Source organism: Myxocyprinus asiaticus, chromosome 12 (assembly GCF_019703515.2).
Source record: "Myxocyprinus asiaticus isolate MX2 ecotype Aquarium Trade chromosome 12, UBuf_Myxa_2, whole genome shotgun sequence".
NCBI lineage: Eukaryota > Metazoa > Chordata > Actinopteri > Cypriniformes > Catostomidae > Myxocyprinus > Myxocyprinus asiaticus.
This window is the reverse complement of record NC_059355.1, coordinates 29,173,208-29,186,804: the sequence shown is the minus strand read 5'-3', so window position 1 is coordinate 29,186,804 and position 13,597 is coordinate 29,173,208. Positions and strand designations below refer to the sequence as shown.

The window sequence follows — 13,597 nt, the reverse complement described above, 5'->3', positions numbered from 1 at the left end:
ACCGATTATGATAGACTACAGCAGTGTACGCCTCTTTGGAATATTCCGCACAGCTGGATTTACCGTAGATAACCTACAAGACCAAGGAGAGAAGAACTGTAGGTATTTGATGTCATGTAGCCAGGAAGGCTATTCAGATAGCCCTTCAAGAGAGCCCTATCCTATGCAACTTTTGGTCACTTTTTGTGCGAGTTTGTTATTGTTTTGTTGTGCATCAGTAAATCGTTGGGCATAATTGCATCCTAACTTACAGGCATAGCATTGCTGGGATCTTCTCCATTCATGAACTGTACTTTCACTGTAATGTTGCGTGCAGAGCCTTGACGATTGGCAAAGTTCAGGCTCTGTGGGTTCACATACAGGAGGTTCCTACAGATACAGGTAGATAAAGAAAGGGAAATCATGTATATACATGAAACATTAAACACTTGCTGCTTTTTTTTATTAAAATGTAACAAAACTGGAGCAATGGAAATAAAAAATTTAAATATGGAGCAGAACGCAAAAGGTATGGCTGGAAGACTGATTTACATTCTGACAGAAAACCAAATTTTAATCTATAGACTAAAAAAAAAAAAAAAAAAAAGCCTTTTGACAACAGACCAAACCTTGGATTATTTTACTATAACTTCAGTAAAGAGAACTTCCTGAATTTGTCTACAGTATATTTTGCCATTTCAGTGCCCACAGCACTGATTCAACCCTCACACATGGCAGAAATACAAAAAGAAAAACAGTCCTGACCCTCACAAAACTCAGCTACCATTGGTCATTTATTGGTACCAATTTACCTAAATCTTTTGTCACACACCTTGCAATCAATCCTCTCCTCCTGAGTAGGAAGTGGAAAGAAGTTCCTATTTTATTAATAACAGGTGAATTAAAATGTAATATAATTTTGGAATCTTGTAGCCTCTGTGTCTGTGCAGTCATAGTAAGGAAAGATTAAGAAATGTTTTAACGTTCTATAAATCGATTTTAAAAAGTACCGGCCGATTAATCGGTTATCAGCCTCTTTTACCCCCTGAAAGCCCCTGCATACTTCCTACGAAATCGATGAACCAATGGGTGTTACATCATTTAGAACAAAATCTGTCCAAAAAGAATTATTTTTGAGTTATTTTCGGTGGTTCGTATCAGCTCGCTGGGGCGAACTTTTACGAAAACCTTTTATGGCTGCTAAACACCTTTTACTGCCTTTTAAGTCATCCATAGGTCTGGCCCGGTGCTCCACCTACTTTGAGGATGACAGCTAATTCTGTTTGCGTTGTTCAGTCAGTCATGATCACTCAACATGAACCCACCGGCCTGCAGTTTTTAGCGAGGCACATTTTCCAAGTCAATGTCAAATTACTTTTTTTTATTAGTCTTCAAAAGATAACAAATCTACTCAAATACTCTCAAGTTCCCATTCACTCTTATGTTTTATATGTTGCTTCACTCATGTGTTTTCTGCAGCGAAAGCCATTCAAACATCTGCCCATATTGAGGTATCTTAATTCATTTGTCTGTATTCTACCCATTAACACTCTTTTATACACCCATCTTTGCAGTAGTATCAGTGTCATCATAAATTACAATAACAGAGTGTAATCAGCACATTTATGGCCACGTGTATCGTGTTAGCTCATTAGCTCCATGAATTCATAATGTAAACAAGACAAATTATACATTATCTTGTGCATATACAGGTATATTATTTTTTACCATCATTGAGTAGTGTAACAGTTAAAGGACGGGCAAGGAGGCAGCGGGGACCGGCTGAACAGTCAATATAAAGTTTAATGTAAAACTCAACTTAAAACAACATAAAATGTAAGACAAACACAGACACACATGCAGCGCGGCCACATGCGTCTTTCTCTCTCTCGAACTGGCGTCTCCAGTCCCCCTTTATCTCGCTCTCCCGCTGATCATCTGATTCAGCACAAGCCGTGCACCCTCATGGGCCGGCCACACCCTCCTACTCATCACACTCCTCCCCTGCCCGATTTAGGACGGGGCACCACTGGTCTGACTTACCACCTCCCCCCACCACCCCCCCCCCATCTCTGGAGGGGAGACGCTGCCGGCTGTCCTGTCCCGCCGCCTGGGAACCTGGAGGAGAGACGAGGGGAGGTGTGGGGAGAGGGAAAGGGCGAGCGGGAGACCCACAGAGAGAGAGAGAGAGAGGAGAGAGAGAGAAAACTTGCTCGCTGGTCCCCGGACACGATGTCACCTGGCCCTCAACCACTCCTCCCCTTCTGGCGGATGACAGCTCGCTCCTCCCCCGGCGGACAGCAGCGAGCCCTCCGACCCCTGGCGGATGGAACCACTCCTCCCCTACTCGGCGGACGGCAGCGGTTCCTCCGGCTGATGGCAGCGGCAAGGACTCCTCAACAGCGCATCTCTCCTCCCTCCTAGGTTTCGGTACCACTGTAACAGTTAAAGGACGGGCAAGGAGGAGGCGGGAACCAGCTGAACAGTCAACAAATTTTAATGTAAAACTCAACTTAAACCAACATAAAACATAAGACGAACACAGACACATGCAGCGCAGCCGTGTGCGTCTCTCTCTCTCTTTTGAACTGGTGTTTCTGGCCCCCCTTTATCTCACTCTCCCGCTGATCATCTGATTCAGCACCAGCCATGCACCCTCACGGTACGGCCACGCCCTCCTCCTTGTCACAAGCAGTTAAAACAGCTTCTTAAACGTGTGAATTCTACACACAGAACGAGGTATGAAGTCATCGATAACACATTTTAATGTCATATTAGTTCATGTTTTACATGTAGTCTTGGGCATCTTCATATTCCAATGTTCCTCTAAACATCTCCCCCAGGGGTGTGGCTGGTATCTAAATGTTCGTAAACAGTATGTCATTGCTCAGCTGTTTCAAACATCTCTTTACCTCTGAACAAAGAACGAAAAAGAGTTATCTGTTTCGGCAAAATCCAAAGTCGACCTCTAAAATATACAATAGAACTCTAACTGCCCTTTAAAAAAGTACTGTGGTGTGCCGTGGTACCCTGGTGAATGAATTTTTACACTGAATAACTGAATGATTTTTACATTAATTTACCATTCTGCTTGCATGGAACTCCAAGGTATTCCAAGAATACTGTGGCATTAACATGATACATGGTCCAAAATAAACATAGGATAACCATGGTTCAATGTCCAAAACAATGTGGTATTATGATGGTAGTTTTTGGTACTTTAAGCGTGCAACTTGCAAGCATAAATTAAATTACATAAATTGGACAAATCTCTGTTCACATGTTAAAAAGTCTTAAAATAAAAAGTCTGGGACAATGTTTTGAAGATTAAAATGAACCCACAGATTTTTGTTGCACAGCCGTTTCCACTATGTAGTTGAAGTAGCTGCAGGAATGGACAGAAATACTTCATAGACCACAAAGGTCACACAGACTATCCAAGGAGCATGCATCTCTCATGCACTCTCAATACTACATCTTCTATGATGTGGTGCTAAAATCACTTTAGTACTTTTAAACTTTGATCTTTTGTTCAAGAAGAAGGGGGGGCAACAAAGTGAAGAACTACTTTGAAGTGAAGTACTCAAGCATCAACACTCTTCATGAGAGAATTCAAAATGTCTATATTACAATGATTCTATCAGCATTCCAACAGTTCAACTAAATAGTTTACATTTCCATACATGTTGCATTTGAATACAAACAAGAGATTAATTCAACAAAATCTGTGGCGCAATTCCAGCCCAAACATTTTTTTTTTCTTAAATTTAGTTCTATCTGGTTCAGCACACTTAGCAGATTAAAACGCAGGTTAATAATTTTCTATGTATTGCAGGGTGAAAGAAGGGACATTGGAGAGGATATTTCTATCGACCACCTCCCCAACCTCCTACACCCTGAATGGCCTCTGGATACAAAAAGGGAGTCTGGCCGTGTTTACTGTGTTCACAACCATGGACTGAGGCCAAACTGTCCGCACCTGTCTTAACAGGACTGGTTAGTATGGGCATGTGATGTGTAAATTAAAATATATGGTCAGAAATGCCACACTGACAGAGACTGCTAATGTATGCAACACATAAATAACTGCAAAAGCATAGCAGACATAAAACAAGTTAGCTGGCAAGCAAATGCAAATTCTATCAAGTTGTTTTTCACCCTAATTTTTTTAAGTTGAGTGAACGACTTCCCCAGATAGTTTCAAACAGCCACTGGAATCATTAAATTGTTTACTTATTGTATTTAAACAGCTGGTTTATTAAGTATAACAAGAAAATCTAAGAAAGATGCCATTTCAGTCATGATTGTCTTTTTAGTGTTAAGATATTTTTGTTTCAAAATGCAACATTCAACAGTCACAAAACAGCTAGCAATTACGTGTTATATTGGTGGCAAGTAGTATACTATACAAAAACTATAATAATATTAATATGTTCTTAAAATTCTACAAAGATTTTAAAAATACTTAAATGCTGCCCAAAGATATTTGATTGTACAATGTTGCTATGCAAAATTAATTTGAGCCTTTCTTTTACAATTTACCATTTCTTCAAATCTGTTGAATGGCCTAGATTTTTCCACAATTAAAGTGACAGAATATTTGACAGATACATTTTCTGCCTACGGTAGCTATGCTTTGACACATGCCCATTAAGAGTTGCTAAGTTTGAAGATTTCATCACTGCATAAACATGAACTGATAAACTTTCCGTACATCTGAACACAGTAAAAACACGTGAACTCAGGATTGGCTAAAAACATCTGCGATATCAAAGCATTAGTAAATACTAGACAGTAAACAGGCACGGAAGTTTCCAGCAACAAGTAATTTGTCTGTCCACAATAAAGGCAAAAATGTTGGGCAACGCAACACGTTCACAGCCAATCAGAGCATATGTGATGTTAAATATACAGCTATTTGGATTAGGATTTTAGGAATTAAATTTCACTGTAGGTTGGGCTACCCAGCACAATGCCACAGAAATAGAAACCAAGCAACTTTCAAAATGTCAAATTTAGTTAAAAGTCGCTCACTGCTTTCTCAGCTGGTTAGGACAAAAAAGGTCCTACTTACGGGAAGAAATGTTCCAACCTGGTCTCATAGAATCATGTTACTATAGCTATGTTTTTGCAAAATGACTTTTACGTGCCTCGTTCAACGTATCGCTACAGTTTTCTGGCAAAATAAACACTAGAGGTGAAACAACAAGTTTTATTCATTTTCAATCAAAGGCAGATTAACACTTCATAAAAACTTACTTTTCGCTCTGTTCCTCACACAATACTATCTTATGACACCAAAACACTTTTATTAAAACACATATCAAAGACGACACATTTTTACGTTACATTACATAGCCAACTACGTTTACAAACTTATTCCACTGTGACTTAGTTGCACAGTGGCACAACTGATATAGTGTTGGACTTTGAACACGGAAGATCTGGGTTCAGGACCAGCAAATCATGCAAGTCGACGTGTGAGCTAAAAGGGTCTTTGAAGTGCCACGAAATGGTGTGGTTGCTTCACCTATTGCGTTTTTGTTTTCTCGGTTAGGTTTAGGTGTAGGGTTCAGGGTAAGAATGTCTGTTTTGTTCACTTCACATTTGCTTTCATGACACTATCAGTTAACAGACAGTTTTATTTAAAACTAGAAAAATAAGGTTTAATATATAAGGTTTTTAGAGTTAATGCTCTATCATATCACATGCTTTTTATGACATTATTGGTTAGGTTTATGTTTAAGGTTTAGGGTAGGTAGGTTTTTCTTAGTTAGGGGATGGTGCTAACAGAGTTGAAAATCATATGGAAATCTTGAGGTTTTTAGTTAAAGCAGGGTTACTTTTCCAGATAAGCTACACTGTAGTCCATGCGGTAAGGAAGATTAATATGAAGCAGTAAATAATAAGATTTTACATATCAGTGCAATGGCCCAAACTCCACCAACTTCAGTCATTGCTCATTTCTATTACTGCCTCAAACGAGCAGTCCTGAGCTCAAGTGACAATTCTGCTGGTGCATGCAGACCCTCTCAGTGACACCTAGAGTGATGCTTCGCTGATTCAAATGCAAAACCATAAATTGCATATTATTATTATTAATTCCCATCCAGCAGTACATACACAGTGCACCAAGTGGCCGTGGTGATGACATGATCGATCAGCGGGATGATTTATCCACCTCCCTGTAGCATCATTCATCTTCACATATCAGATGTAACCAAGGGACCAGGTTATGGATGTGTGGTGAGTGGGGGGCAGTGCATGTGTGTGTGCAATACTGTACACTGTTTCCACAGACTGGGGGGAGGACACTCAAGCTCAAGCAGTTTAATAATCACCAAATGATCCCTCCCCTCTCAGTGCAGCTGTATATATTTGGGGAATTTCTGCTGCCTTTAGCATTGCTTTCATAGTAGGAGATGAGAAGGGAGTAGAGAGAAAAGGAAGCTAGAGCCTGCATTAGGAACAAAGCAGACGCAATCAGCAAAGCTGTCGCAACGCCACCAAACCGGCTAAAATGAAGTTAGTCTTTCTGTTTTTATTGCTTGTCTTGTCCATGACAAGTGCAGTCCCTAATCCAAGGAAAGTGCCTACAGAGGCACCCATTTTAACCACCCCGACACCATTCGAGGCTAAATCCCGCTTTGCCATGTTAGATGATGTACGACTGTTGGCTAACGGACTGCTCCAGCTCGGTCAGAGTCTCCGGGAGTTTGTGCACAAGACCAAGGCTCAGATTAATGACATTTTCCAGAAGCTCAACATCTTTGACCGCTCCTTCTACCAGCTCTCGGTAGTTACTAGTGAGATCAAAGAGGAAGAGGAGAAGTTGAAGAAGACAACCACATTTTTGAAGACCAACAACGAGGAGATCAGGAACTTGTCACTGGAGATAAACTCCAAAATCAACAACATTCTGCAGGAGCGAAGTCAGCTGGACAACAAGGTTGGTGGACTGGAGGAGAAGCTGAAGGGCTTGTCTCAGAGCATGATGCCCCTAGAGCAACTTCAGGAGATCTCTGCCTTGAAGGTGAGTGAGTTCTTTCACAGAATTGGTTCAGAATTTTAGGCTAGTTTGTACCACCTTCTTCCAAAATCATGCAATTGGAACGTTTGAGCTATACAGAAGTCTTTCCAAGCTGCATCCAGTTATTTATGTACTGCAACATCTCTGTTATAGGATGTGATTGTAACGCAAGAAAAGACCATCACAGACCTGCTTAAATCTGTGAAAGAGCAACATGAACAGCTCAACTACCAGAAGACCAAAATTAAAAGCCTTGAGGATAAGGTAATCCATGCCTTAATTCAAAATGTTAACTTTCAAATTAGGGATGCAGTTTCAGTAAAGTTCTAATTATCGGTGTAACCATTTTAGCTTTGTATTGATTGTAAATTAATATTAATTTATTGCAGCTGAATTATGACACTTTTCAAGAGACAGCTGAAAAAACTTTGGATTTAAGTCCTGAGACACCTGACCCTTTTGGGTACTTGACCATAAACTCAACCAATGGAACTATGAACTCTGGTAAGAAGAGCAGGAAAGCAATTAGCAATGTCTAAATTGTTGCTTTAAAAATTCCAAAATCATCAGCTGTGTGTTTTCTTGCACAGACTTTCCAATGGATTGCAGTGATGTTTTCAAAAGAGGCCAGAGGAACAGTGGAGTTTACTCGATCAAACCCAATCAATCCGAACCTTTCAATGTGTACTGCGAGATAAGTTCTGGTAAGAAACAATTAATGTAAATCTACTCAGACTTCCTTGTGATTTCACCTAGAAAACAGTGATAGCTACAACAAAAAGGCACAAGTAACCCCAACTATTTGGTTTGTTTTATTGACTAGGAAGGGTGTCCCTATTTCACCAGAGCCATTCTTATCCATTTGAATCTAAGACTCCCTTTCTGAGATTAACAACACTCTTTATTTTGAAGATGGAGCAGCCACAGTCATCCAGAGGAGGGAGGATGGTTCTGTTGATTTTGACCAGTTGTGGGAGAGATATGAACATGGATTTGGCAAACTAGAAAGTAGGTATACCTCTTTATGTAATGTGTAATTTCTACTTAAAGACTTAAAGTATTTAATAGCTATGGCATATTTCAAGTCTAAGATTACACAGATCTTTAAAAATGAAACAAAATTGTTTGCTTCCATTTGTCCATTTTGCTTCCATTTGTTTTGTTGCTTCCGAAAAAGTTCCATTTGTGCCTTTGTGTTTCTGAAGTCTGTAGCCGGAGACAATTATGAAAGGAAACTATTCTGTACACTTGAAGTAGTGCCAACAAAAGCAGTCCGATGGCATTACAAACAGTTGCCAGAGGCTACAAATGCTTCTCATACGATTTTGATTACAGGTCTCTCGTCTGACTGGATTTCAGTCATTCCTCAAGGTCAAGTAAAAACATGTAGGTTTGTTAATCAAACAGGAAATTTAATTGAAAAGTGTGCACATCCAACCGATATTGGGTACAGGTGCTGATGCAAACAAAAGTCTGCATAATGAAGACCTGAGTGACAAACATTTTTGAATAACATTTGGGAGCAATGGACAGCATATTTAATCTTTCACTAATGAAAACGAACCTGTGAGGGTTAGATGTACACTTTACAATAGGTTGTAATATGTTATACCTTGGTGCCGATCGCTCAGCCAAGAAAACACTGAAAATAAGCCTTTTACAAAAAAATTCCTGGTGACATAATACTCTGGAAAACTTCTATTCTTTAAGGCCCAATTTTCATTAGCAAAAAGTTAAATATGGCATCTACCCTGACTAAGGTGTAGAGCAACAATAAGTGGAAATTTACAGTTGTTAAGCAACCAGGACATGAATGTTGGAGGAGAAAAGTATTATTTTGTACTGTCATCACAAGAAAAGGTATCAAACATCAGCTATCAACTGGTGAAATGTCATTGTGTAACAGAAGAGTTCTGGCTTGGCTTAGAGAAGATCCATTCCATTGCTCATCAAGGAGAATACATTTTACACATTGAACTGCAAGACTGGAAAGATGAAAAGAGATTTAAAGAGTACATGTTCACCCTGGAGGGCCCTGCATCTGATTACACCCTTCATCTCACACCTTTATCTGGAAATCTGCCTGATGCCATGAGCAACCACACAGGCATAAAGTTCTCAACCAAGGACAGAGACAACGATAATCTTGATGAGTCCAACTGCGCCCGCAACTACACAGGTATCAAATGGTCAAACTAAAAATGAACTGTGCACACGTTTAATCCAACTGTTTGGCTTGAATTAAATGTTCAAACACCAAATGTGATTCAATGGCAGTCTAAAATATCCTTGTATCTATCATATGTTTATTGTTTTCAGGTGGTTGGTGGTTTAATGCATGTGGGGACACTAACTTAAATGGGAGATATGCCTGGATGAGATCAAAAGCTCGACCACAACGTAGGAAAGAGGTCTACTGGAGGCCAGCCAAAGGAAGCTCCTATACCCCCAAATCCACAAAGATCACCATCAGGCCATCAGCCCAGATTCAATAATCCCTGACCTTTTTCTCCATTGGGCAATTCCAGATCAATAAGAGGGGTCACAATGGAAGAAGGCACTAGCCAACAAAGCTTTCCCCCTTCTTTATAGACAGTCCAAAATGGCTGATTTTCCACCACAGAATGATGCAACTGCAACAATTCATTGACTTTAGTAGAGGGTAGAAAGCAAGTCAAAGGGGTATTGCAACATCCATGTGTTGGTTCAGGATCATTATAGATCATTGGATTACAACCTTGTACCTTGTTGAGGAAAAAGAATTGGTTTTAAAAAATCATGAAACTGAACATATTCAAACAGAAAGCTGAACAGACCTATGGAATATCTGGTGCATGATATTATTAAGAGTGGACTAGATTTAACAAGTTTGTAGACTATACGCACACTATTATAGAACTAGATTGCATTCAGCTACAGAGATTCTCATTGTCTTGTTTAACTTTTATTGTATTTTAACTTAAAGATTGTATTTAAGCAATGTTCAAAAATGTGCAACACTAGAAAAGCAATGGGTAACACTTTATAATAGTCTAACTTTCAATAAGTCTTGAACCAACATAAAATTCTTAACAGCAGTAACAGTAACAGTAGATTATGTACAGTACATACAAATGTGAAAATATGAATAAATATAATTTCATTACAAGTTTCTTGATATTTAAATGCACATGAACTAATGATCTGTTAAAAAGGTCCACTCAGTAAATATTTTAAGATAAAAAAAAGTTTGAAACATAGAAATTAATTGTACTTTTGAAAAATATGTTTAAAATTATATACAACAAATCATATCAGTAGCTTTATCCAAGGTGTTTTATTTACTACCTGATGAATACTATTCGCTTTCTTGTAACCTCCGTTATTGGACACTTTAACTCACAGAATAAATAAATCATGGATGATTGCAAATAAGGCATTTCTACAATGGAAAAACTTTTGCTTTTATGTGATGCCACAGCATAACAAACCAAAAATGACTGAGGGCATCTTTAAGCAATATAAAATATTTTCTAATGTTATTAATTGAAGATATTATAAAGTGTTACCAAGAAATGTGCTGTTATGGTGGTTAAAGCTTGATCTTCTGCATGTATATTTCTGTTACTGATTCATATTGACTCTGGTTACACTTAATACATACTCAGCTGTACTGTATATATTTTGTTTACAGAATGCTCCTAAGTAATATTCTGGTATATCATATTTATAGCAAAACATTTAGACATTAAGACAGAAATAAAAGCCAATTTTCTTGGCTCCCATGAGTGTAATAAATGACTAAAATTATTTATGGCAATGTTGTGTAATGAAACCAAATTTCAATAACAGAGAATAACTTTCAATGCTTGAATTCGCAACTTTTAACTAAACCAGTTTCTAGACAGTTTTACAGTTTAAGACTACCCTCAGCAGCAGAGCATAATTAAAAGGTTTATTAAAAATAATTTACAGATCATATTTGTTTAGCAGTAGGATGAAGCTTAATCTGCATAGAAAACCAGCTCTTCATAATTGAAATCTTGTATGACCTCCCTGTACAACAGACCTGAAAAGTGTAACAAAAATAGTATAAAAATGTTGCTGGCAGTAAACTATGTCAGAATAGGGGCATGTCCTAAATTGTCCAGTCAGCATCACCCAAATCAAGGCTGACTATGCAGAGCGTGTGTCCACTGGAAGATAACAAAGTTGGCAGAGACTGAGAGAGAACAAACATGTCTTCTGAATGACAGGTTATGTCAACATACAGTATGCAGATGATAAGCATCTTTGTCTGGCTGACCTTGTCTAAATAGAACCCTTAATTGGGGGGGGGGGGATCAGGTGTTTGGTCATACAGTGAGGATGAATGCTTGCACTGAAAGTGGTCTGGCTATTTAGCAATTAATAAGTCAGACAACGCCTTTCAAACAGGTAAAAAGCAAGGCCTGTGTTGGTGTGTACGATCTAAACAAGGGGTCATCAACCTTTTTCAGACCAAGGAACCCTTGGTGGAGAGAGATGAGCAGGGACCCCGTTACATATTGTATAAAACTGAGCGAAGCATTTTAAGACTGGCCAATATTAACATGCACATAGTACCATATTAATATATTTACATACTTTGCTATAGAAGTAGACCGATATATCGGTTTTACAGATTAATTGGTGCCGATAGTTGCTTTTTGGAACTATCGGTTATCGGCAAAAATCGATGCAGATTAAAATATATATATATATATTCCTCTGTGGCTGGCGCTCGAGGATTCTGCAGTTAAAACGGCTTGGTTCCACAGAATAACAGCGGCCTATAGAAGTGAAATAAAACAATATTTTTATCCTCACTTCAATGCATATTTTGTTATTTTGGTTAGACAATCAAGTGTTTGAAATTAAAGTGAGGGCCTGCAAAGGAAAATGTGAATATATGGAAATGTGCCCCTTCAACACATACAGTATCACCACCTTCATATCTTTTGAATAATAATAAATTATTCCCCATTAAATCCCGTCTGTTGAAAAAAATTTAAATAAATAAAATAATTATATATATATATTTATAAATATACTGTAAATATATGGTGACTACAGTATATATAGGCTGTAAAAAGCGTAATTTGATTCATACTTATTATAGAGCATTGTAATTATGGGCCAAGTCTCCGTAATTTCAAAATAAGAGTCCCCTGGTGTGTTTCATGCTTGTTTATAGTTAAAAGTCCTGCTTTATGCACCAAATCTTCATTTTTTTTAATTATTATTGGGATTTTGGTTGCACAATAAACTGCATCTGGGATTTAATTTATTTTGGACTCTTGTAGCCTCTGTGTCTGTGCCCATCAAAGTAAGGAAAAAAATAACAATATTTTTTAACATTCAATAAATCGAGTTAAAAAAAAATTATCGGCCGATTAATTGGTTATCAGTCTTTCCTACCACCTAAGTTATCGGTATCAGCAAAATCCACTATCGGTTGACCTCTACTTTGCTAAGGTGCTTGCATCATAAAGCCATACAAATAATCATTATGGATGTATTTGCATTACATTTTAAATTTTACTTAAACAATTTTAATGTGCGAGAGACAACGAAACATTTAGCTGAACAGCAGCTTTGGTTAAAGTTAACTTATTGTATTTTTGTATAATGCATATCTTTTTTTTTTTCCCATGTTGATCTAGACTTAGAACAGAGGTGATACCTGTATGTGGTGTTGGGCACATAGACGTCCCTGGCGGGGAACTCCAGGATCTCTTTTGTTGGCCGCACTCGGCTGTCTGGATAAGGCTTAACTTGGAGCAGCTCGGGGGTCAGGCAATAGTGAGGGTTCTCAGGGGCTGGAGAGATGTCGATCTTCAACTGGGCTAAGATTATAAAGAAAATTAGTTATTAATAAACCTTAAGCAAAGCAAAAAAAGGAGAAATTATTTAATCCACAAGAAATTCTGGACATAAATAATTACTACAGTCTTAAACTACTGCTAAATATGTCATAAGCTGTCTACCTGTGATGGGCCTCAGTCTACGCAGCACAGAGGATGGACGCCGCATGTCAGCTAAGAACTTGTAGAGGTCTTCATCGCTGAGCCGATCTCCCTCCTAATACAAAAATAAACAAGTTAATTTCTCTTTAGATCATAAACTCAAAGGCTATGGCAAAAGAAGAAAATATCAAGCTGTTAAAAACCGGGAATGTGTTAGCTTTGGTGGTCTGCATTATGTAATGACCGGTAACTGGAGGACAGTCAACATTCTATGAATGAGATCAATATTTGAATCGATAGTGGTCTGCTTTTTTTAAAAATAACTGTGTGACCTGTTTGAAGAAGTTGGTGACTGTCAGGGTGGCAGGTCTGAAACTGGTCAGACTGCACGACTCATCTCCACTGGTGGTCCTCTCCAGAGAGCGGCGCCCCCCCATATTTGAGTTTCTCCGCTCTGACCACGAGCCTTTGCGCTCTACATGATGGTACACAGTCAGTAGTTATACAATTCAATGCTATGATACTATTAGATCAAATGCTGTGCTATGGTATGAAGATATGCATGCAAATTTTAATACAAGGAAAACTTGTGCATAACCATTTGTGTCCATTTACAACTGCA

The 13,597-nt window shown here is 38.4% G+C and overlaps 2 protein-coding genes across 14 annotated transcripts in view; one reads left to right on the top strand and one right to left on the bottom strand.

The window, feature by feature from the left end:
- Positions 1-13,597, bottom strand: part of LOC127448865 (dedicator of cytokinesis protein 7) — a 75,863-nt gene that overhangs the window by 44,256 nt on the left and 18,010 nt on the right. For all 13 annotated transcript variants that reach the window (XR_007898598.1, XR_007898599.1, XM_051711742.1 and 10 more), the window contains exons 12-16: positions 13,308-13,450; positions 12,997-13,090; positions 12,693-12,855; positions 252-369; positions 3-73 (exon numbers count right to left, since the gene is read on the bottom strand). Coding sequence is in view for 11 of the 13 variants with exons in the window: in XM_051711742.1 (XP_051567702.1) it covers positions 3-73; positions 252-369; positions 12,693-12,855; positions 12,997-13,090; positions 13,308-13,450 (589 nt within the window). In the remaining 2 variants the exon portion in view is untranslated. The remainder of the gene's footprint in view (positions 1-2; positions 74-251; positions 370-12,692; positions 12,856-12,996; positions 13,091-13,307; positions 13,451-13,597) is intronic.
- Positions 6,403-10,798, top strand: LOC127448867 (angiopoietin-related protein 3-like). Its single transcript, XM_051711754.1, has 7 exons — positions 6,403-7,012; positions 7,163-7,273; positions 7,399-7,513; positions 7,600-7,713; positions 7,922-8,017; positions 8,916-9,188; positions 9,329-10,798. Exons 1-7 carry the CDS (start codon positions 6,500-6,502, stop codon positions 9,502-9,504), a joined length of 1,398 nt encoding a protein of 465 aa, XP_051567714.1. The 5' UTR covers positions 6,403-6,499; the 3' UTR covers positions 9,505-10,798.